Source organism: Tauraco erythrolophus, chromosome 3, assembly GCF_009769465.1.
Source record: "Tauraco erythrolophus isolate bTauEry1 chromosome 3, bTauEry1.pri, whole genome shotgun sequence".
Taxonomy (NCBI): Eukaryota; Metazoa; Chordata; class Aves; order Musophagiformes; family Musophagidae; genus Tauraco; species Tauraco erythrolophus.
Window position 1 is genome coordinate 38,456,563 of NC_141467.1, and position 25,479 is coordinate 38,482,041.

The window sequence follows — 25,479 nt, forward strand, 5'->3', positions numbered from 1 at the left end:
AAACTCCCTTGAACATACCTCCCTTCCATCCCCTACCCTGCCCCTCCTCAAAAAAAACACAATAAACAAAAAACAAAAGGCAAAAACTAGAACAAAACTCGTAGCTTCATATCAAGCAACAACTCAAGAAATCCAGGAGTGAAAAGCAAAGGATCACAGTCATTTCGTCATTCTCTGCAGGCTACATAAGCCTTACGCATATTTCTCGCTATTCTGTAGGTAAAATAAAAAATAAAAAAGAAGTTTCCAAATGTTTACAACCTCTTAATTTGTTACTTATGTACCTTTATAAAATAAGAAAGGAAACTGCTGTGGTCAGGTGAAAGTATGATTTTTACGTGATTATATTTTGCACTGTCTTTTTCCATAACGAAACCCAGCAGCTACTCAGTCAAATCTTAGACCATGCTTCTGATCATCTCATGTTATAAGCAGGTAGCATGAGCACAGGAAAAGTAGTGTGAACTGTCTACTGCGACAGCAATTTCAAACACAATCAAGGAAAGAAAAGAAATGCCTGACTACAAACCCCATACTGTAATGACTAAACATCAGCTCATAAAGCAAAATCTATTTAGATTTAGGTAGTCAAAATATTCTACTAAATATAGTTTCAAAATAGTAATTTAAGAAAAAGTTCTTTTGCAAGTTCTCTGCATTGTAGTTACTTTGACTGTGGATGCCAACTTCCGAAATGCGTTATGATAGCTATGCTGTAAGGCCAGATTTAAAAAAATCACGTTAAAAACTTTCATTTATTACTAACCTTGTGATAAGCCCTGTTGATCAAATGGCTGCTGTGTTATAGCTTGTTGTTCAAATTGAGTGATGTTTTCCTGTAAAGCATGCTGGGATGTCACAAATCTATCTGAAATGGGGAAAGGAAGACAAGGAAAAAAATATCAAGAAAAGAAGATTTAATTAACTGGATAATTCAATTGTTCCCCAAAACCTACATTTTATAGCCATCTGAATTTTTCCCGCATTAAAAATAAACAAAAAATTTTAGCTGAATAGGTATTTAAATCTTTGCTTATTGTAGGCTTTATTTATATTCCTCTGTGGTACTTGCTAACTCATTACACCATGAAACAGAGCAAGTAAGCAAAATCAAAATACTTTGTTCCACTATTACTAATTGAATAAGTACATGAAATATTCTGTATTTTCCCACCTCAAAACACAGGTATTACTTCCTAAGTAGACTATATAGCAGTGCTTTTTATTAATAATAAAGGTGATGTGGTATAGCTTTGTGCATATAGTATTATTTATTTGTTTAGTAGTTTTGTTTGATACAGCTAAATGGTGCAAACCTCAATCAATCTTTTTATATTTTTAACAGTAAACCTAAACACCAATGAATGAAAGAAATTGTACAATATACTTTGGGTAGTTAGCGCTTACTCCACGCATTTTTCTAGACTTGCATTATCTTGAAATTCAAATCATTGAAATTTGTAATGAAAAAGTTATTTGAGAACTTGTAAACTGACATTATTATAAACCTTATCATATTTCAAATACTCACCTTCATCTTGCTCTAAAGGTTGATCAGTCAATTGTTGTTCTAGTGCTGTTTCTTCTGTGCCTACTACTGGCTGCTGGTCTAACTCTAAAATAGCCTGCTGATCTGTTGCAACAGCTTCTGACTGCTGTAGCTCATCACTTTCAATCTCCACTTGCATCTGTGTAGAAACATGAATGCTCTGCTGATCTACTGTAGAATCATCTATTGAAGCAGACTGCTGATGCTGCTGAAGTTGCTGTGCAAGTTCATATCTGCAAAGAACGGTAAGAAGGTCTTTTTATGGCTTCAGTTAGATAGTTATCCTAACTATTCATGAGAACAAATTTTTATTTTATTATACACCATAATTTACTATACCTTCAGAGCTACTAAAGTGTTTGTTACGTTATTCAATTAATAGCACTGAAAAAACATAACATAAACATCCTTATTCAACTACTAGCATTTGCTACAGAGCAAAGCTACCTTTCCAAGTATGTCTAAGGAAGGGATTCTGAAATACATTGAAGGATTCACATAAAAATTGTAAACATACCTATGAGTCTTCATGTGTTTTTTACAGTTTAGTGATGTTTTGAATGTTTTTTGACAATATGGACACATATACGGCCGAAGGTCATTATGGATTCCCATATGTCGCCTGAGGCTACCACCAGTAGTGAAGGCCCCGTTGCATATAAGACACTTAAAAGCTTTCAATCCAGTGTGTGTTCTAATATGTGCTTTCAGAACTCCAGCTGACACAAAACCTCTTCCACACTGAGAGCACTTAAATGGCTTTTCACCAGTATGTGACCTTTTTAAGAGAAAGCAGAAGTTAAAGTAGATATAACAGTTTGTTTTACGAAGTTATTAAAAGACAAGATTTTAAAATGAGCAAAATAAAGCAAACTATGATGACTGTTGTATGGATGGAAGAGGCCTTAGTCAAGAAAATCCAGAATTTAAAGCTTTAATAAATTATAAACTATCTGCATGTCACCACTGGCAGGGCTAGAAGCAATACTGTCTGACAGTTTTAATTATGTCCTACAGTCCAGTCTCCTCTTCTGATCATATTTTGCCTCAAATCAAATATTTGGGTTGAATTTTTCCTTGCCAGATAATATAATAGTTCTTCAGACTAGTATATAATCATTCACGTTATTTTCCTCAATTCAGCTAAAACAATGTCCACAAAAGTTTGGAGACAAGTACAAAGTCCTCCTCATAACAGCAACTGCTACTATATTTAATAATGAAACTTTTCAGAAAAGAACTATGTCCATCTTGAATAGCCCTGAACAAGGCACAGCACAACTAGTCTTTCAGACTGCTATGTGAAAACAATATTCCAGTGCAGAAAATCTCTCACCTATACTATCAACATGTCCCACTCACTATATCCTTCCTTCCAGAGGTGCTGGAGGAGTCTCCCTTTAGGACTACACTGAGACATAAAACAGACTGAAGGACAGTTTAGGAAAAGGAGCAGAGTGCAACAAGAACTTTAAGGGTTACGACTGTAGCAACCCAGGAGTGAGAGCTAGGAGGAAGGCAATGTGAATGCTACGAAATGGAAGATAAAGGAAGCAAGATTTATTACAATTGGGAAAAATTAGGGATGGCTTATGATTACAGTAGCCTTAGAAGTCTATGACCACTACATCAGATGTCATAATAAAGTGTGACTGATACCAAGATTACTGTTTTGCTATCAATATACACCTATGGAAAGCTGTGATTGGGTATCCCAACCCTTCCTTGGTGTGCCTGTGGAAGAATATAACACACTATTCAGTCACTGCTATATTGAAAATACCCTTACTACGAATTTCCCTCTGTTTCAGAGAGGAAAACAAGCTTTCTAAGCAATGATGAGCCTCATTCAGTGAAGACAGACTGACCACATAAGTGTCAAATCTAGTAGTTTAGGTATAACAATGTCAACTTACAAAAAAAAAAAAAAAGGAAAAAGAGAAAAGTTTCCAACTCCTCTACAAAACGCCTAAAAAAGCCAAGTTAAGCTAAGCTTCGCTCAGCACTCTCTTGCAAAGATCAATCAGAAAAAAGCACAGTGGCAAGTGATTGTTACCCCCATCACATCTTTGTATTTTCAGTATGGGAGAAGAAAAACAAAGACGCACGTAGTAAGTGATGAGGCTTTTAAATCTAGTTTATCCTGAGCTGGAGTAGGTGTATACCCAACAGCAGAATGAATTCAAGCACTGGAATTTGAAGAACAGAATTTTCAAACACAAATGTATTCTGACAAGAAAAAAAAAAACTGTGAGTATTCAGCACATGTAAGCCACTCGATTAACTAGTAAGCTGTTAACATTCTTGTGTAATTAAAACACTTTCAATTTCCATTCAAAGGATCCTGACCAAACTGTGAAAAAGAAAAATGAAGGAGGTAAATCAGTCAACTACATTTCTCTAACACAAATGAAACATGAAAAAATATGAATCTAAATAAAACTGTAAACTACAAATGCTTCAGTAAAATATGCATACATTTAGCTTATGTTTAGGCTAAATAAGGCCATCTTTAGGCAGATCAGGTCCTCTTTAGTGGCAACTAACATTTTAATGGTAATTAACCACTGACAGTTACACTCTCTTTCAGAAAATAGACAAGTGTGAAACACAATTAAAATCAACTATTTCAATGAAGGAAAATGAAGGTGGTAATGATGCAGACCAGCAACACTTACTAATTTAAAATTATTTTGATTTGAATCAATCCAGCTTGATTGTGTCTACAAAAGACAGTGAGAAATCTACGTAGGATGTTACAAAAAGACGTGATATTGCAAGACTTCCTCCCTCCCATTAAGACAGTATATAGAAACTAAGAACTGTTTCAAGCCAGTTTGAGAACCTACCAATACAGAACTTGATTTGTAAGCAGAACATAAGGAACATGATCTGAATCAGAGAGAGTAAGAAAGTGGTACAAAGCTTACATTGCAAAACCAAATAGATTGCCACCTGCTTGTTTGGAAAATTTCCTTAGGTCCTAGTCATGATCTTTGGTGGTTTTTTCATATTTTCTCCTCCAGTTATTCATGGTTTATAAATCAAGGAATGATTTTTGATAACTCAACTAAATGTCAAAGCTCCCTGACTGTAAAACTGCAACCCGATCTAACTTTGAAGCTAGCCTTTCTTTTGAAAACAAAGTTGGATTAGTTACCTCCACTGGTTCCCCTCCAACCTAAAGTTTTCCTGTGACTCCCATGACCTTGTGGCTGTAACAAACACCCACTATATGGAACTTGAACCAAACTTCAAGAAAAAAAATGAAGCCAAGAACATTTGATTACAACGTAAGCCTAAATTCTTTTAGGTTTAATACACAGAAAACGGCACACAGAACAAAAAGCTGATTTCCTTCTCAAAAAACAGCAGTTGCACACAAAGCAGATAATCTGGAGTATGCAATTACAAAATTATGATAAGAATTCACACGCAATGCATGCTTTTTTCTTTACATAGTTTAGGAAAAAAGAGTCCGAGTGTTATTAAGCAAAACTGCACACTAAATACAACCACTTCTGCTGCTAGGACTGTACATACGTATGAATTAGTCCAAAGTTTCCTCCAACTTTACCAGAAAAATCAATTATTACTGGTTCAATACTTAGAGACAGTAAAAAAAGAAGTCTTTTCAGCAAGCACTACATACACAGTTTCATGCTTTTCTATAAATTTGTTATTACATACATTTCATTTCTTCTTTGCATTTATTTTACCTGATATGTTGTTTAAGATGACAAGATTTTTTATAGGCTCGATGGCAATAAAAACATTTGTATGGTCTCTCTGCATCATTACCAAAATTGTTAAAATAATTTTGGAAGAACTGGCTATTCCTTGGGATTGGCTGCATAAGACCTGCACACATAAACACACAGAACAAGGAAAAATTAATTGGTCAAGTTATTCCAAAATGGCAGTAATCTAAAGAGCTAGTACTTGAAAAAAAAGTGTGGTTTTGAGTACGCAAAAATGTAAAGAAAATGAGCATGTTTTCAGCACTTATTTAAAATTATGCCTGCACCTATTTAGCATTATACATACTATATTGCACACGCTATCCTGTGATAGCTCGTCTTTTATCCATAGACCCACCTCATTACATTAAGCCTCATATAGTCCAAAATAAACATTAACTTTAAAAAAAGTTGACAGTTATGAATTCACTGCTAAACAAGTAATATTTTGCTCTTCTAATCTCCATCTTAATCAAATGACATCTAATCAATGTACCCCAGATACATATTAATAACTTGACAAATATTTAATATGCATTTTGTGAAAAGTACAAAACACCCTTATATATATATATGCCTTTACTTAAAGAATAAAAGAAGTCCATTAAAAATTCTTGTATTTGTACATCAACTTCTTTGGCTAATCAGTCAGTCTTGTTAATTCTTTGGGTACCTCCAAAAATGTATTAAAAAACCAAACACCCAAACTTTATCTTATTTAAACAAACGGCCTTTATGCACTGTTCCCTGAAGTGAGTCAAGTGTAGTGTTGGAAAACCAGTTAAAAGTTCCTGCTATTAAATGTCCAACTGCTAATGCAAGAGTGTTCTGTCTCAGAAGCAGCCAACAGAAGGGCATCAGCCCAAACATGATGACAGAATGGGAACAGTAGCAGACTTCTCAAGTGAAGAAAAACTCATCATCATTCACTCATCTGTGAACTCAAAAGTACTTGTCACCATACTAATACACGAGGCTGAGGGAGTGATGTAAAGTTTCAACAAATATGCAAAAGATCCCTTTACGGTCCTAAATATTAACTGCAAAAGCCTTTTATGCTGTCTTTTCTTTCTTCAGACTGCTTCATCTAGCATGCTGTGTTTCATATTCAGAAGGGAAAGCCTGGAGGGTTTCTGTTGACTTCCAAATGTAATTGAAAAGAGCAGAAGACAAGAAGAGGGAATTCTCACAATTTTGAGAAGAGATGGCAACAATGCAAAAAGAACAAGTTTATGTGTCTCAGACTTGAAAAAGTTTACATATATACGTTATATATATTTTTATAAATACATATATGTCAAAACTTACTTCATTTTCCCCAACCAACTCTGTTGGTCTAGTAAAAACATTTTCTCTTTAAAAATGAAACAAACAAAAAACCAAAACAAAGATAACAAAACAAAGCAAACCCCCATCCCCCCAAAAAAACAACCAACCAACCAACCAAAAAACCCTACAGAAACAAAAACCACAACCCTACTTTCTAAATTCCTTCTGGCATCTTTCTGTGATGATAATTAGTAGTAGTGCTCAGGAGATGACACAAGTCTTCTAAATTAGAAGAGAAGGAACTCCACATGACAAATATTTACTCTTAGTTACTTTTGATCATATAATAGCAGAACAATTCAGTTACTGAATGATAGCTGACTAACTTGTGAGCGTATCCCAGGTTACAACGGTTCTGGTCTGTAGAAGCACTACAGAAATTCCTAATAAGATACACAGCAGAACAGAAATAACAGAAATTCCTAATAAAACACTTGCGAACTATTTACTCAACCTGTTCAACTCGGATATATGAAACATTTCTCCATACTCTTAGAATAGTTAAGGGTGGCTCTACACTGGATACAGCAAGTCAGCAAAATAGTTCAGAGTTCTATAAAAAGGCATTTCCTCCCATCAGTTCCATTTTTGGAACCACAATACATGCTACAAAAACTACAATTTTTTGCAATTCCTACTCAATAAATTTTATCAAGTAATGGAATAAAATGAAACAAACATTGTAACAGGTAGAGAACAATTTGCAGAATTTTCTTATAGACTTTTAATTTAGACTTTTTAAAAAAGCAAAATATATATCAACATTTTTTTCCACTAAAAGTGCCACTCAAAGATTAACATTGATATAGAGCAACAATACTAGTTTCTTGACATCTCTACAAGAAATGAGATTTTTTTTTTTTCTGGGAACAGTGGAAATACTGTCAGTGGGTTGAAAAAAAACATGACACCTTCTAGATAAATGGTGGAACTTCCTATTTTCACACTGAACACTCTAATATCAGTGGAGCTCAACTGTTGTCAGTATCTGTAGGAAACAACTTTTACAGTATTTCTTTTTGTTGTTTGTTTTTTTTTCCCCAAAAAAACAGAACTTCACTGCACAGATCTTAATTGTATAGAAGTGCTTTTTCTTTAAAATCAAGAAATAGGACTGTACCTGTTTCCAGGGTTCACTCATGAAAGAACTATTGTGTGATCTGAATATCTGAAGCTGCCAGCTAAGTTTTGTCGCTACTCTGAAAATGTAAGTTCCTATATCTGATACCAAAAGAACTTCTGCTCTTGCGTAGTGATTCTTGTAAGCAGTGAAAACAAAAGCATTTTTGAAGAGTGATAAAGATTTTAGGCTAAAGATACTAACAGTATAATACTCTACTACATAAAAGATGATTACACAACAGACAAAGCAGGAGTTAGCAGCCTGCTGAGTCAAACATCAACAAAGAGTAAATGCCTTGTCCACTACATTGATGTCTACTGGACAACAATATACATTGTCTTGAATCACAGAATGGTTAGGGTTGGAAGGGACCTCAAAGATCATCCAGTTCCAAACCCCCCCGCCATGGGCAGGGACATCCTCCACTACACCAGGTTGCCCAAAGCCTCATCTAACCTGGCCTTGAACACCTCTAGGGATGAGGCACCCACAATGAGCTGTACAACACCTCACCTTCTTCCAAAAAGTGTTTTTACATAATGTCATAGCAATTACTACAACATAATTAAAATAACTGTATAAATTCTCTACAGCTTGTTCCAGAATTCTTCTGCCCTTTTTTGGAGTGTTATCCCTAATGATACCACTCCTTCAGTTGTAGTCACAATTACACCAAAAACATTAAAATCATATAACACACCGACTCATTAATATAAGCAATTTGAGAAACACGATCATTTCAAGAAGAATCTAGAACTGTCTTGTCATCTTTTCTACACCAACAGTCTAACAACAGTTAAACTCCTCTCCTAATGTAATGTAAAAACGCACACAGTTTTTTTCTGGTTAGGATTATACAATTTCTCTGTAAATAAAAAATTTACTCTTCTTATTAATTCTACTGCAAGTAAACTATAAAATATGAGACTTTTCTGAAGCCTGATTATTTCTGATGACTTAGTTTGAAGTGCATCTTTCTGAGTAAGCTCTGAATGTGTTTGCCTGATTAAACTGTGACCTCTATTTTCCAGTGAAATCCAAATTTCCAGAGAGCATGGATTTACTTGCTCTTTACCTAAATCAGTTATGAGTATGGGCTCTTGCAAAGGAATGTCTGGTACTGGAACACTCGTCTTTCCTACTCGAACTTTTGCAGGTTTACGTTGATGTCGCAGCTTTCTCAGTTCAGTATGTTTAAAATGTGAAGCAATATGAGTTTTCCGGTGGCCCGATGTTCTAAACTTCTTGTCACAGTGAGGACAAGCAAAAGGTCTAACACCTGTAAAAGATGAAAAAAAAATTAGTTTGTGATTTTATTTCCATCCATTTGACATGGGTTCAAAATTGATTTGCTAAGTTCTTTGGAACAAAAAGATCTACAAAGTGCTACTCGGCACAGAGGTACAGCCTGCTTCATAAAGCCCTCAACCCAAAGATTAGTGGAAGTTGGTCATACACTTCTAAGAAGCATTACTGTAGGCTTCTTTTCCACACGTTGCCAGAAAAGACAGCATACGGGGCTGGATGAACCTATAACCTGACCCAGTAAGCCTAACCTGCTAGACAGAGGAAGAAGCAAACATCTCTAACAGGAAAAAAACGTGCTAACTACATGATGGAGTTCCATAAACACTACACTACCTATTTTTCAAGCCACCTAGTGCTTTTGCCACTTTGAATCATAGATTCATAGATTCATAGATTTCTAGGTTGGAAAAGACCTTAGAGATCATCCAGTCCAACCATCCCTAATCCCCATTAAACCATATCCTCAAGTAGCTCATCCACCCTATTCTTAAACACATCCAGGGATGGGGACTCAACCACCTCCCTGGGCAGCTTATTCCAGTGGCTGACAACCCTTTCAGAGAAGAAATACTTCTTAACATCCAACCTGAATCTCCCCTGACTAAGCTTATGCCCATTTCCTCTTGTTCTATCTCCCATCACTAATGTAAAGAGCCCTTCCCCTAACTCCCCACCATCTTTTCTCAAGTATTTATAGGCCATAATCAGGTCTCCCCTCAGCCTCCTCTTCTCCAGGCTAAACAGCCCCAACTCCCTCAGCCGCTCCTCATAAGTTTTATTTTCCAGCCCCTTGACCAGTTTAGTTGCCCTTCTTTGGACTCGCTCCAGGAGCTCAATATCTCTCTTAAAGCGAGGGGCCCAAAACTGGACACAATATTCCAGGTGCGGCCTCACCAGTGCCGAGTACAGGGGCAGGATCACTTCCCTGCTCCTGCTGGTCACACTATTCTTGATACATGCCAGTATCCCATTGGCCTTTTTGGCCACCTGGGCACACTGCTGGCTCATATCAAGCCGGTAGTCAACCAACACCCCCAGGTCCTTCTCCGCCAGGCAGCTCTCCAGCCACTCCTCCCCGAGCCTATAGCGATGCTTGGGGTTTTTATACCCCAAGTGAAGGACTCTGCACTTGGCCTTATTAAAGCTCATGCCATTGGCCTCAGCCCAACGATCCAGTCTGTTCAAATCCCTCTGAAGGGCCTCCCTACCCTCGAGCAGATCGACACAGCCTCCCAGCTTGGTGTCGTCCGCAAATTTACTGAGGGTACATTCAATCCCCTCATCCAGGTCACTGATAAAGATGTTAAACAGAACTGGACCCAGCACTGAGCCCTGGGGAACCCCACTGGTGACCGGCCTCCAGCCGGATTTAGCCCCATTTACCACCACTCTTTGGGCCCGGCCATCCAGCCAGTTTTTAACCCAAAGGAGGGTGTGCCTATCCAGGCCAGCAGTTATCAGTTTCTCCACCAGAACACTATGAGAAACTGTATCAAAGGCTTTACTGAGGTCCAGGAAAACTACATCCACAGCCCTTCCCTCGTCAACCAGGCGGGTCACCCTGTCATAGAAGGTGACAGAAGTAACAGAAGAAAAGTAACAGAAGAAAATACTGGTTTACAAGTTTACAAAAAAACAAAGTGAAAAATTTTCTACAGATGAATCCAACATTGATATTTCATGGATTAAAGGCATCTGACTGTAAAACATATCGCACAACAAATGCTCACAGTCAATGAACAATACTTTCACAGAACGTAAATACATAAATCAGGAGTGAAAGAGCAGCATGTTTATGAGCTTATCTTTCTGAAAGCTTATTTACCTGCAAGAACAAAGAAAGAAAAGCGGAAAACAACCAGGTAGACCACCAAAAGTGGAAAATTCATTTTTCTCTATGCAGAGGATAGAAGTTCAGCCACAGAAAAACAGGTATTGAAGACATCATGTATGATTTAAACAAGAATCATAAGAACAGAGGAATTTTAGGGTATGCAGTGTAAGATATTGAAAACAGATAAGTTGGTGAAAACACCAAGCAACACCTTATTGTTGAAGATAAAACGGGAAGTAACCAAACAGTCCTGAGTGATACAGTGAAACTACCAAAGCACGTGCGGAAGGGGAGGGAAGAAAAGATGCAGAGTAAATATGAAAGATGATTGGGGATAAGTAAAATCAGAACTCAAATTCTAAGAGCATGACTCTTAAGAAAGAACAATTAAATACACTCACAACGGCACTATTAAAAAGGAGCAACGGCTGACTCATCATCAGAAAACTAAATGTCCACAGCTTTTGTTAGAGCCCAAAAAAAGTTTCAAAGCCATGAAACACTAGAAAGTTCTGATAAAAATTTAAGTTCATTATATAAGACACTAAACCCAGTTCATTCTCTGACAGATATCAACGACACGATAGACATCTCTACAATTTAAGCGCTTCACGTAGTCTTTTTTCATTCAAGGTCTCATCTGCATGACAGAAAACACAGAAGCAATTTTGAGGCCTTACCTGTATGTAGACGAATGTGAACTTTTAAACTCCCTGAGGTGGAAAAGCATTTCATACAAAATTGGCACTTGAAAGCTTTAATGCCAGTATGTGTTTTTATGTGTGCTGTGAGAGTACTCTTAACGGCAAAGGCGCGGAAACACTGCGGACACTTGAACGGCTTCTCATGGGTATGAATGCGAATGTGACGCACTAGATCACTAGGCTTTTTAAATTCTTTGGAGCAATATGGACAAACATGCCACCTTATTCCATTTTCTTCACGTATAGAACCTAAAGTAAGGAATAACATCAAAATGAATGTGTTTGAAACACTGCAACAGTTCTTCAAAAATTCCACTACATTCACATCATTATAGAAAGCAATCAAAACCCATAAAACATTTTGCCAAATAGATGTCATTACAACACACTTGGTAGACAATTAACTTCTCTATCAGGTACATTCTACTTCACAAAAATAGCAATGGGCTGGAATGACAAAAACAAAACCCAAGAGAATTCTGTTGAAATTCCAACATTTTTATGCTACTGAAAAGGAAGAAGGTAAAAAAAAAAAAAGGAGGGGAAGAAAAAAGCTATGTCTGACTTCACAGAACAGAAAGAATGCAATTTGTATGCTACTTAGAAATATGGAATGTAGGTGTCATGCAATATAATATATCACTTACCTTATAAATACCGTATCTAACACAAAATTATCCAATAATGAATATAACTTCTCAACCATAACCACATGAAATTATTTTAAGTACTAAACACTCATCTAACTAATTGGATGATATACTTTATAAGGCCCTCTTTTCTGCAAATTCAGACTCAAATTACAACTTATAAATTTTTAAAGGAGCAAATATTGCATAAAAAGTCCTTTTGAAAGATTTACGATTTGTCTACTTCTTCACAAAAGTTGTTTTATGATCCAAGAACCCTAAGCTCTGTCCTAAAGCAACAGTACACTTTTTCTCAACAAAAATGACAAAAGAAGCTTCTAAATCCTATCAGTGTTTCTTATTCATATATGTTGTTCAATATCACATATTTGCTCGTTTAAATCAGTTCACATAGTGTTTTTTTCTGTAAAACGTGAATACACTGAGGTTATGTTATTTTATCAAAAAATAAAGGCAGTTGTGTTTGACTGTACAGCAGTGACCTTTTATTTTTATTTGCACTCAGAGTTAGAGAGTTGTTACTGTCACATACAAGGAATAAAACAGTTACTACAACCAGAGGAAAAAGTTAATGCTCATTTTTAGCACAGTTATGCTGGACAAGATCACTTTTCAACTTTGGATCAATTTCTGCATCCCTTGCAAAGAAAAAAGCAACATCAATGTATCTATGAAGTTCCTACACATGGAGCTCAATGACTGCTTATTATAGAGTTGTCTCCACCAGGCTAGCCATTAAAGTATTATGGCTATACTGGGAACAAACCACTTCTAACAACCTTAGAGCTTGAGTGTCCTTAACACTAAAGTTTCATTTAAGCACAGAGACAAAATCCAGACTTGTACAGACACAATATAGTGAGGAGATAGAATATTAACATTCATTTATGGTGACAATATCAAATCAGTACTGAGATTCCAAACACAGGTGACATTAAGTATTATCCACAATGTCAACCTTCGTCCTTCCCTGCATGGTCAAGATCAGTGAAGACCTGCACAAGGCAGGAGCACTGCGCTTCCACCTCTATGAGGCCTCACTTCCAAAGAGGAAGAGTAGAGCTTGCAAAAACTCTCTGCTCTGGGACACACCATAAAATCCCAATCCTCCTGAGAGAAGGATGATGGGGAAGAGAGGAAAATACTTACATTCCTTCTTTTTTGTCCTCCTCCAAAAACTCCACTGATCTAAACCCAGAAGATTTAACAGTGTAACTTCACTTCATGCCATTCTGATACATTTTAGTATCAGTGTAACAAAAGTTATAATTGCTACTATGGATAACTTATACATACACTGTGTTTTATAAAAGTAGATTAAGTCTGTTACTGATCCACAATAAGTTTTGGGAAATCCTTTTATAAAGCCATCAACACACTCACAAATGTCCTTACGGCACAAAAAGTAGCAAGCAGCGGCAACATTACCAGGTAAAAACGGTGATTTTTTCTTCATAACTTTTTTTTCTTTTTTATCCAGTTTATCTGTACTCTCTTGCTCTTTATCTTGTTCTGCATTAGAGTCAGCCTGATGATTTGAGAGAGTTTGGACATCTGGATTCTGATCCTGGGCCCCAGGAGTCTTAGCCTGGCTACAGTCAGAAGAATGTGCGGAGACAGGAATCGAAGACAACCCACTGTTCTCTAAAGCTTGCTAAAAAAGAACAAAAAACTTCTAGATTAAGAAAGAAACATTCCACAGTTGCTCCAACTTTTCTCAATTACTTAGAAGATATAATGCAAATATAATTAAAGGAATTAAATGTCTTATCCTCCCAGAATTTCAGTTGGATCTGAAATTTGCAAGAACATTTCTACACAACATTGACTTCTGATTGTGAGACTTTAAGTTGGATTTCCTGCACTAATACACATGCCAGCAACTGCCTTTCAGATTCTACAGAATCATCAGACCATAAAAGGTCAAATTTGAAGCCCACCAGCTTGTGGAGAAGCCACAGATGATATAAAGAAAAAGGAAGAATGATAAACCAAAGAGGGGCTTGGAAAAGCTCAAAAGCCTGTGTTAAGAAACCACTGGTAACTATGCGACCAAGGCAAGAGCTATGCACTCATAATACTCAAGTACATGCGGAAGAGACTGGAGCATAGGCACCTTTATGGACACTACTGTGACTGAAAAGGCTCTGGATCAAAGACCTCAAACATATTTAAGTAGGAGTGTGTAGATATTTGATTGCTTGGAAGGAAACTACTTTTTGTTTTGTACAACAATATGGCTAGTGATGCTCATACAATAACTTAAAGAACCAATCTCAAAGACTATTTTGGTTTGGTTTTTTCATAGCTATCAAGACAATAGCTATATTTTGTGTTGTAATTTTATGGAACTACACATCACATTCCAGACATTAGAGAACTCAGCACAGGTAATATGGTGAACCTCCGTATAGTTACACGTAACATTCAGGTCTTCCAAAAAAGAAATGTAAATGGTACTTTAGAGATGAAAAAATAGCTTAAAGGTTAGCAGGCCAATACTAAAGAATATTCTCTGTCCTGTTCCATTATGTGTTAGAGGCTGCAGAACAAGCACAGATAGTTGAATTACTGCCCTGCATCTCTGCTGTTACACAGCATCTCCTGCTGCCAATATCAAGGACAGAATAATGGCTTAGAAAAAACATTGGTCAAACCAGGAAGGAATTTTCTTGCACAAACAGGAAATATTCAAATAGCCTTTACTAATTAGAACAGGATAAAGGCCTCATATACATTCTCACACTTAAACAGATAAAAATATTTTTTCTCTCTTAAATGTCATCATGTTTTAAGCATACCATAACTTAAAGATGTGCCACAAGCTGCTTCTAGGCAACAGGAGAAAAAAAAGTCAAAAGGATCCATAAAATGTCCATGTACAGGTGCGTACACTTAGAGCTTTCTTCTAGGTCATGTAATCAATATTTATAACCTTGGTTTTGTAATCTTATACAACAGGTATTTTGGTGCGCTCCATAGCCGTTCAGTAGATATTCACAATTCTTTCTTGACAGATAAATCATTTAGAAATGCAGAAGGAATGCTGTCACTGAAAATACTGAGAACAAATTTCACTAACATAAAAACAAAGGGAAAGAAACACTGAAATGTAAAGCTCTTCTCACACACAGCTCCTACCTGCAAAATATCTCTATTGATTCCCACTGCAATGTTCAGTTGTTGACCAGGTTGTTGAGGCTGGTTATTCTCTACAGGACCTGGTTCTGATAACTCAAGGAGCTGCTGAATGACATCAGTTACAGCCTGCTGACCTTGATGTGCAGTAGCTGAAGACACCTGGTTTTCTGTTTGTTGAAGAAGTGGAGACCGAAAATGCGTGGCCTGAAATAGACAGCAGTACATATTTAAAGGAAGATGAAAAGTCTGTATGAACCCACATGTTCAGCTCCCTTACCTGAAACTTCTGTTAACTGTCCACTACAAGCATGCCCACTTGTATAAGACATAAGGATCATACAGAGCTGTCATTCACTGTCTGCCCACTCCACTAAAGAATTGCTTCTGTTTATCCCCTTTCTGGAGTTCTTGCCAAGCTGTGTAACTGTAAGCTTACAGCTTGAATTAAGTTTATCGTAACTACTGAACCTTCAACCAGTTTACAAAACACAAGGATCAATTACTGAATTCCGTAATGTAGAGGCCACATGAAAAGCAATTCCAAAATAAATAAATGGCACCAACATGGTTGTCTTTTCAAAGTTCACATTTAACTAAAGCAAGTCCTTTGGAAAAATAACCTTCTATTAGTTGAGATTTATTTGTGTTGTTACAACAAAACCTTTCAGAACAATTAAACTACTAACTGTTTTCCTTTTCAACTTTCAATCTTCTCAATCTCTTAGCTGTGAAAGAATATTTTCATACTCTAAAAATTTAAATACACATGGAGCTGTGTCAAAATATTAAAAAGAACTTCAAGTCTAAAAATCAGGTTTCTTAATCTTTGATTTGATAATTGCATCTTAGGCTACCTTAGCGACAAATGTGAAGAAAAAAAATGATAAAAACCCTTGGTATTTCTTTTTTAAAATCAGAAATAAAGATGCTTTCTGTTCTCCTTCATTTACAAACTTCTCTTCCTTATAACAGACAGCATAAGCACACCATTACTGAAACAACTGCTGTCAATCATTTATTTTATGGCGAAAAAGAGAAATATGTATGCATATAACAGCTAGCCCCATAATTCTGTTTCTCAGAACACACTGAATATTTGCTTCTAATATTCTCTTCTGTGCTCCTAAAATAATCACTTCCAGGCATGCATAAACATACACACATATCTATGTAAAAAATGCTATCTTCCTTCAGATCATTTTGAACACAGAATAATGTTACGCTTCACGTGTGTAACATTTCTTCTAATTTTAAAGCTCCCCTGAGATTTACTTTATACTGACACATTTCACTGAACAGTTAAAATGATACTGTCACCCTATTTGAGGACGGTTACAAAGAAATATATTAAGAAAAGTTAGCTTGACTCCAAGTTATGTCCGGTAAATTTGATGAAGCATTCTTAATGCCTTCTCAGGAAATGATATAAACAAACCCTCATCTCATTTCTCTGGCATGCATGCGAGAATAGCACTTGCTATTTTGCTGATTTAACCATTAGTTCATCTTTTTTCACCTCACTAGTGGGACAGAGGGAAAGACTCCATTTCTGCAGATTCCAATTTAGCAAAAGTGCTATAAACATTTTAATATGGATTTTACAAAATAAAAAACACTGTATGCCATTTTCATTGCAATAAACAGGAACTGAAACAAAGTGTTTTGCTTAAGAGTGTAACAGCTCTTTATAGAGCTCATTCATTTTCTTGAAACAGGATGCAGGGAAGCTCTTCAGTAGAGATGGAAGACTACACTAAAAAGTCTGTAAAATTCTGTAAAAATAAATGAAGGAACGGCTCAATATCATCTTTGACATGAAAATTACAGTATTTCGTGTATTTAGCCAGTGTGTTCACAGATAATACAGCAGTTTATATACAGTCTCATGGAGGTTATCTTTTTTAAAAAATAATATATACATATGCATGCATATAAAGTTTGTAACTGTTACTACTAAGATACCCAGTTGATTATAAAAAGTTTCAGAGGTCTCTTTGTAGGTCTCACTTCAACAATCGATTTTAAAAATAGCACAGAGAACGAAATGTTTTATTACTACTTCATAATTGCCCATTTGTTCAATTAGAATAGCGGACCTTGTGATCACCCTCAGTCTGTCTGATGGGCTGTGCAACACAGACCGCGTGACTGCTCTGAGTGAATTACTCCTTCCAGGCACAGGAACTGCACAGAAATTATAGCAGTTCTTTAAATCAAGTCATTTATTGTAGTAACTTTTTCTGTTGCAATCCAACTTCAACAAGTTCCTTCAACAGTAAAGTATCCACACTAAAATTCCATACTATATTTCCAAGTGCGAATTTGTCTGGCTTCAACCCTCAAAACTTTTTTCTCTTCTCTATTGAAGAGATTACAGATTTTTCTCTTTTCTTCAAAACAACAGATCAAGTCATCCTTAAATATTTTCCCTCACGGGCAAAAAAGATAATACACCTTGAATCTCTTCAATAATAAAACACACCACATCATACTTCAAGAATTTTGATGGCTCTGCTTCCTCCTGTATCTTTGAATACAATTCATGAACAGTGAACACTATAAACAAACAACCGACAAAAGGAAAAATTCCCAGAAGGAAATACAGAAGACATAAAAGCTTTTCATTCTGATGTGAAGTTTCTTCTCTAAATAAGAAGTCCAAAACTAATCTTTCCAGGCAAGGAAAAATTACTTTTTAGATGATATATCAATTATTATCTCCTCTATCCCTATTTTTAAGGTGAATTTAAAATCCTTGAAAACTCCTATCCTGTGAATGTGGCCTAGTTTTCCGATTCTTCAAAATGTGACTTTATTCTTGGCCATATCAGAACATATATTGCTTGGTACATCCAGCTCACCAAGAAGTCCAGATCACTCTGTATCAGTGATTTGTCCTCTTCATAAATTACCTCAATCTTTCTATCATCCTGATTCATGATAATTTTGTATTTTCTTCCAGGTCACTAATAAAATATTAAGTAGTGCAGGGTCAAGAACTAATTTCCAAGGGATTCCATCAGAAACAGTAACAATGGTGATGCCCTACACACCTCTTTTACAAATTCTCTCAGAAAGTTTTAAGAATCACTCACAGTGCCTCACATTAATTTTTGTATGTCATTTTATTTGAAAATACAAAACATATCCCTGCTTTTTACCACCTCCATTACAGGAAGGAAAAAGAAGAATCACTAAGGATGCAACTAGCTCTTCTTACCAAAAACTTAACATTAGACATTTTCTTAAAACCATGTGTGACACTTGGTACAGTTCCATGGAGGAATCTGAGCATATATGCCAGTTCAACAAACAGCAACTGCACACAAACAACCAGGCTGTGCATCTGAAGACACAGAAACAAGCAGATAGTACATCAAAGGAGGAATATCTGAAAACATTTAACAAATTTGCTGCTGATTCACTGTAGCATTGAGATCTGTTTGCATTAGTTTTGAGGTGATGTCATGAGTTCCTTTTCCACAAGATTCCTATACACAGAATCAGAGAATCGTTTAGGTTGGAAGAGACCTTGAAGATCAAGTCCAACCATAAAACATCCAACATGTTCCCATACATAGTTACTATTGTAAAAATAGAAGGTACCCTAGCAAGAGGAAGGAGAATTCAGGTTTCTGTTCTAACTGCCAAACTAGAAAACCAGGCTTCTCCTTGCTTGGTTTCCTAGATCCACTGCACACAAGCTGAAGTTGACTCTGTACACTTAAACTGCTTGGTGGCTCAGCAGTTACTAAGTCGTTCTCTGGAGAAGAAACAGGTTTGAAGACACTAAGACTAAGAATGGAACTGAAACAGTTCTCCCACTTGGCAGCCAAGACCACCAGGCAATTCTGGGAGGAAAGGGCAAAAGGATCTATTGCTCCCAACTGGCACCTCTCACTGGGGAAAAACCTGGCACTCCATCAAGTACAGAGAACCACACAATGTGGCACATTCGACAATTACCTTCTTTTCAGGCCTGTGCTTATACACACACACACACACACACACACACCCCTCCTAAAAATGAGGCATCACCTCTGATACCACTCCTTATCAAGGAAAATAATTTCAATTGGTTAAAGAAATGAAAATTCACTAAAACTGCTTTTGAAGAACAGTCATTTTTATGCTTTTTGAAGTCTTGTAAAAAATATAGCATAACTATTTAATACAGCAAATATTAGTAATTAATTAGTTCACATCAGTTCTGTTCAGCTTTAAGTTAACTGGTCGCAGAACACTGAATTCATAAGAAAAGATGAAAAGAAAGTGGATAGACTGGTTATGGTGACTCGAAAGCAATACAGACATTTCCTAGTCCTTGGTTTTGTGGATTCTAGTACACAAAGAGATAATGAGTGGCTGAAGGTTCGAAGAGGGAATGCAAGTCAGATTAGTCTGTCACTAAGATACCATGCTGCAACCTATAGCTGACAAACGACGTGCTACATAACTGCAACAAAACACACTAATGCTCTCACTGTGAGTGGCCCATCAAGACACACCCGCCTGTACATCAAGACTGCTTGCTATGGGGTTCCAGAAAGTCAGCCCTGCATCGTCCTTCCCCAGCTCCACAGGCTCCTTGTGAGCCCCATGGTTCTCCTGCTGCCTCAGTTCCAACCAACTCAGCTAGCACCAACACAGCACCTTCCCTCTCCACCCTAACTATGGTATCCCTGTGAAGTACAGTCAGAGGGGCAGGATAATTCGGTATTTATGAGAGTCCTTAATCTTATAAGAAAATATTTGTCTCCATTTTGAAGACCTAATGAACAGAATTATCATAGAATCATAGAATCATAGAATGGTTAGGGCTGGAAGGGACCTTCAAAGGTCATCTAGTCCAACCCCCCTGCAAGGAACAGGGATATCTCCAACTAGATCAGGTTGCTCAGGGCCTTGTCCAACCTGGCCTTGAACGTCTCCAGGGATGGAGCATCCACCACCTCTCTGGGCAACCTGTTCCAGTGTTCTACCACTCTCATGGTAAAAAATTTTTTCCTAATATCCAACCTGAACCTACCTCCCTCTATTTTAAAACCGTTACCCCTTGTCCTATCATAACTGGCCCTCCTGAACAGCCTCTCCCCATCTTTCCTGTAGGCCCCCTTGAGGTACTGGAAGACCGCTATAAGGTCACCCCGGAGCCTCCTCTTCTCCAGGCTGAACAGCCCCAACTCTTTCAGCCTGTCCTCATAGGAAAGGTGCTCCAGCCCTCTTATCATCTTCGTGGCCCTCCTCTGGACCCTCTCCAACTGGTCCATGTCCTTCTTATGTTGGGGACTCCAGAACTGGACGCAGTACTCCAAGTGAGGTCTCACGAGGGCAGAGTAGAGGGGGAGAATCACCTCCCTCGACCTGCTGGCCACGCTCCTCTTGATGCAGCCCAGGACGCGGTTGGCCTTCTGGGCCGCAAGAGCACATTGCCGGCTCATATTGAGCTTCTCGTCCACCAGTACTCCCAAGTCCTTCTCCTCAGGGCTGCTGTCGATCCATTCACCACCCAGTCTGTATTTATGCCTGGGATTGCCACGACCCAGATGTAGGACCTTGCATTTGGCCTGGTTAAACTTCATGAGGTTGGTACGGGCCCACCTCTCCAGCCTGTCGAGGTCCCTCTGGATGGCATCCCTCCCTTCCAGCGTGTCGACGGCACCACACAGCTTGGTGTCATCGGCGAACTTGCTGAGGGTGCACTCCATGCCACTGTCCACGTCACCGACAAAGATGTTGAAGAGGGCCGGGCCCAACACGGACCCCTGAGGGACGCCACTCGTGACCGGTCTCCACTTGGACATTGAGCCGTTGACCACTACTCTCTGAGTGCGGCCATTGAGCCAATTCCTTATCCACCGAGTGGTCCATCCATCAAACCCATGACTCTCTAGTTTAGAGAGAAGAATGTCGTGCGGGACAGTGTCAAAAGCTTTGCACAAGTCCAAGTAGATGACATCCGTTGGTCGACCCTTGTCCACCGATGTTGTCACCCCATCGTAAAAGGCCACCAAGTTGGTCAGGCACGATCTGCCTTTGGTGAAGCCATGTTGGCTGTCACCCACCACCTCCTTGCTCTCCATGTGCCTTAGCATGGTTCCCAGGAGAATCTGCTCCATGACCTTGCCAGGCACAGAGGTGAGGCTGACCGGTCTGTAGTTGCCTGGGTCCTCCTTGTTCCCCTTTTTAAAAATGGGGGTTATGTTCCCTCTCTTCCAGTCATCGGGGACCTCGCCAGACCGCCACGACTTCTCGAATACAATAGCCAGTGGCTTGGCAACTTCATCCGCCAGTTCCTTCAGGACCCGCGGATGGATCTCATCAGGTCCCATGGACTTGTGCACCTTCAAGTTCCTCAGATGTTCTCGAACCTGGTCTTCAAGTACAGTGGGCGGTGGTTCATCCTCACAGTCCCTGCTAGTTCTTTCCACAGCTTGGGTGGTAAGACAAGAGGCTTTACCAGTGAAGACTGAGGCAAAAAATTCATTGAGTACCTCAGCCTTCTCTATGTCCCGGGTAACCAGAGCACCAGTATCCTTCCGGAGGGGGCCTATGTTCTCCTTGGACTTCCTTTTGTCCCCTACATACCTATAGAAGCATTTCTTGTTGCTTTTTATATCCCTTGCCAAATTCAATTCCTTTAGGGCTTTAGCCTTCCTCACTTGATCCCTGGTCACTCTTACAGCTTCTCTGTATTCCTCCCAGGCTATCTGTCTCCGCTTCCACCCTCTGTAGGCTAACCTCTTCATTTTCAGTTGGTCCAGGAGCTCCTTGCTCATCCACGCCGGCCTCCTGGTCTTTTTGCCCGACTTGTTCTTCGTCGGGATGCACCTCTGCTGAGCTTGGAGAAGGTGCTCCTTGAATGTGGACCAACTTTCCTGGGCCCCTTGTCCCTCCAGGGCCGCCTCCCACGGCACTTTGCCCATCAGGTGCTTCAAGAGGCCGAAGTCCGCCTTCTTGAAGTCTAGGGTACAGAGCTTGCTGAATGGTTTCCTTGCTGCCCCATGGATCTTGAACTCCACTGTGTCGTGGTCACTGCAGCCAAGGCTATCCTTAAGTTTCACATCGCCCACCAGTCCCTCCCTGTTGGTGAGCACAAGGTCAAGCATGGCACCCCTCCTTGTCGGCTCCTCTATCACCTGCAGGAGGAAGTTGTCATCCACGCATTCCAGGAACCTCCTGGACTGCCTGTGCCCTGCCGTATTGTCTCTCCAACAGATGTCAGGGTGGTTGAAGTCCCCCATGAGGACCAGGGCTTGTGACCGCGAGGCTGCTCCTATCTGGCTATAAAGCGCCTCATCTGCTCTGTCCTCCTGGCCAGGTGGCCTGTAACAGACTCCTACCGTAACATCCCCTATCCGTCCCCGTCCTCTAATCTTGACCCATAAGCTCTCTGTCAGCTCGTCCTCCGACCCCAGGCGAAGCTCCACGCACTCCAGCCGGTTGCTGACGTAGAGAGCGACACCCCCTCCTCGTCTCCCCTTCCTGTCCTTTCTAAAAAGCTTATACCCCTCTATGTTGACACTCCAGTCATAGGAGTCGTCCCACCACGTCTCCGTGATGCCAATAAGGTCGTAGCCCTGCTCATGTACACGCATCTCTAGCTCATCCTGTTTATTTCCCATGCTGCGTGCGTTGGTGTACATACACTTGAGATGGGCCTCCGACAAAGCCGACTCGCTGGCTGGAGTGACAGGTGTTCTCTTGGACGGCAGTGTAAGATCGTTCGAACATACCTGCGATCCATCCTCAGCTTCTGGACCCTCGGTGCTGGCACTGGTGCCATGCTGACAGCGGTATAGATCTGACTTCTTGGCTGGAAATCCCTTCTTCTGTTCTACAGATACTTCCAGCATATCTTTACCATTCTTGATATTCCCCCCCTCCCCCTTCAAATCTAGTTTAAAGCCCTGCCAATGAGCCCTGCTAGCTTTTGAGCTAAGACCCTGGTTCCCCTCTGAGAAAGGCAGGTCCCATCCGGTGCCATCAGACCTGGTTCAGCGAAAGCCTCCCCATGATCAAAGAAACCAAATTTCCGTCGGTGACACCAGCCTCTGAGCCATCTGTTAATCAAATCTGATTTTCTATTCCTTCCTATGTTCTTTCCTGCCACTAAAGGGACTGAAGAGAACACTACCTGGGCTCCTGACCCTTCGACCAGTCGCCCCAATGCCCTGAAGTCCCTTTTGATGTCCTTTGGACTTCTCTCTGTTAGCTCATCAGTTCCAACCTGCATGACCAGTAATGGATAATAATCAGATGGCCGTACCAGAGCAGGGAGTTTCCTAGTGATGTCCCTGACCCGGGCCCCAGGGAGGCAGCAAACTTCCCTGTGGGTTGGGTCCAGTCGACATATTGGCCCCTCTGTTCCCTTCAGAAGGGAATCGCCTATGACAATTACCCTCCTTTTTCTTTTAACAGGGGCAGTCAGAAATCGTGGAGCAGACTGACTCCCCTTAGGCAACCCTCTGCGTGGGCCCTCATCTATGCTTTCTTCTTTTGATGAGGCTTTAATACCGATGGCAGTCCGACCCGGCTTTGGAGACACCTCCAAGCAGGGACAGCCATCACCCTCCCTGTCTTCCAGTTCCCCTCGCAGAGCACTGTACCTGTTACGTAAGGTCACCTGGGGGGGCAAGGGAATTGCCAGGCAATTGTGCTTGCCACGCCGAGCAGGGACCTTGTGCCATTGCTCCTCGTCCCCTAATTCCTCACATTCCCTGATCCCCTTTACCCTCTCCACTTCTTTCTGCTCTGCCACAACCAGATTATGGCAGCTGTCAATTTCCTTCTCGCTTTCCCTAATTATTCTTAACCTATTCACCTCCTCCCTGAGTTCCAGCACTTCATCCTGGAGCTGCGCCACCCGGCTTAGCAGGTCATCGACCTGCTCGCACCTCACGCAGCCCTCCTCAGGGTTGCTCCCAGCTACCAAGGATAAGCTGTGACATTCCTCACAGCCTGTGACCTGAACACCCACATCCCCTCGAGTGGGTGCTGAAAGCACATTTTTCCTCCTCCGAGTCGCCACCATGACTCCCTGATAAGATGAAGTACCTCAAATCCCGTCCAAGGAGCTGTAGACTGCAGCAGTTGTCCCCTCGTTAGGCGGGAACAATAGTCTTCCTTAGCTCCTTCTCGCTGCCCTCCCTGAGGCTATTTATAGCCCAGTGACTCACAGCTGTGCTGGCTCCGCCCGGCTCTCCCAGCAGCCCGCCTACGCCGGCACCGCCCCCAACAGCGGCAGATCTGGTCCCGGCTAGAAAATGCTTCCAGAAAAGCCCTAGAAAAGAGCTTTTCTTCGGCTTTTTCCTGCAGTAGCTCTCCCCAGTCGCAGTCTTACCTGCTCTGAAGTGGATCTCCGCAGAAATAACCGTTAGGCACGATGACAGCCCTTTTAAACTTACCGCGGGTGTGCTGGCTCCTCCCCGGCTCTCCCAGCAGCCCGCCTACGCCGGCACCGCCCCCAACAGCGGCAGATCTGGTCCCGGCTAGAAAATGCTTCCAGAAAAGCCCTAGAAAAGAGCTTTTCTTCGGCTTTTTCCTGCAGTAGCTCTCCCCAGTCGCAGTCTTACCTGCTCTGAAGTGGATCTCCGCAGAAATTATGTGCCAAATCATATTCCCTCAATCATGATATGGTCATAAACCATTCAAGACCTATTCCGTTTCTAAACAACCAGTTGCGTTCACCGAGAAGTTTGTCTTCACGTATTAGCTGATCAACTTACCACAGAGAACTATTGCATATCCATTCCCACAAGTTAAATGAAAGTTTAAAATATTCTGTAGTTTCTCCCACTTTTAGACTTGACACAAAAATATAACAAAAACTGTACACTTACGTTCTTCCATTTGTTATCAACAGGTTGTAAAAGATTAGTAGGGGACGTTGTTAAAGGCTGGGTGACAGAGTCCTACCAAAAAATGAAAATAAAGTACTTTAAGCGTTTGTACAAGAAGAAGAAAAACATGGCTAATATCACACAAAAGTAGTGCAGTTCATTTTCCCACAGCATGGAGACTAGGGACAGAAAAAAACGAGACTATGGGTGAGATACAACAGTACCTAGAATCACTAATGTTCATAGTTTATATACATTA

At 39.9% G+C, this 25,479-nt stretch overlaps 1 protein-coding gene across 3 annotated transcripts in view; it reads right to left on the reverse strand.

Moving 5' to 3' along the window:
- Positions 1-25,479, reverse strand: part of ZNF236 (zinc finger protein 236) — an 86,964-nt gene that overhangs the window by 33,708 nt on the left and 27,777 nt on the right. For all 3 annotated transcript variants that reach the window (XM_086608530.1, XM_086608532.1, XM_086608531.1), the window contains 9 exons: positions 25,221-25,292; positions 15,379-15,582; positions 13,666-13,891; positions 11,564-11,836; positions 8,817-9,020; positions 5,269-5,410; positions 2,067-2,327; positions 1,532-1,782; positions 767-868 (listed from right to left, as the gene is read on the reverse strand). In XM_086608530.1, coding sequence (XP_086464656.1) covers positions 767-868; positions 1,532-1,782; positions 2,067-2,327; positions 5,269-5,410; positions 8,817-9,020; positions 11,564-11,836; positions 13,666-13,891; positions 15,379-15,582; positions 25,221-25,292 — 1,735 coding nt within the window. The remainder of the gene's footprint in view (positions 1-766; positions 869-1,531; positions 1,783-2,066; positions 2,328-5,268; positions 5,411-8,816; positions 9,021-11,563; positions 11,837-13,665; positions 13,892-15,378; positions 15,583-25,220; positions 25,293-25,479) is intronic.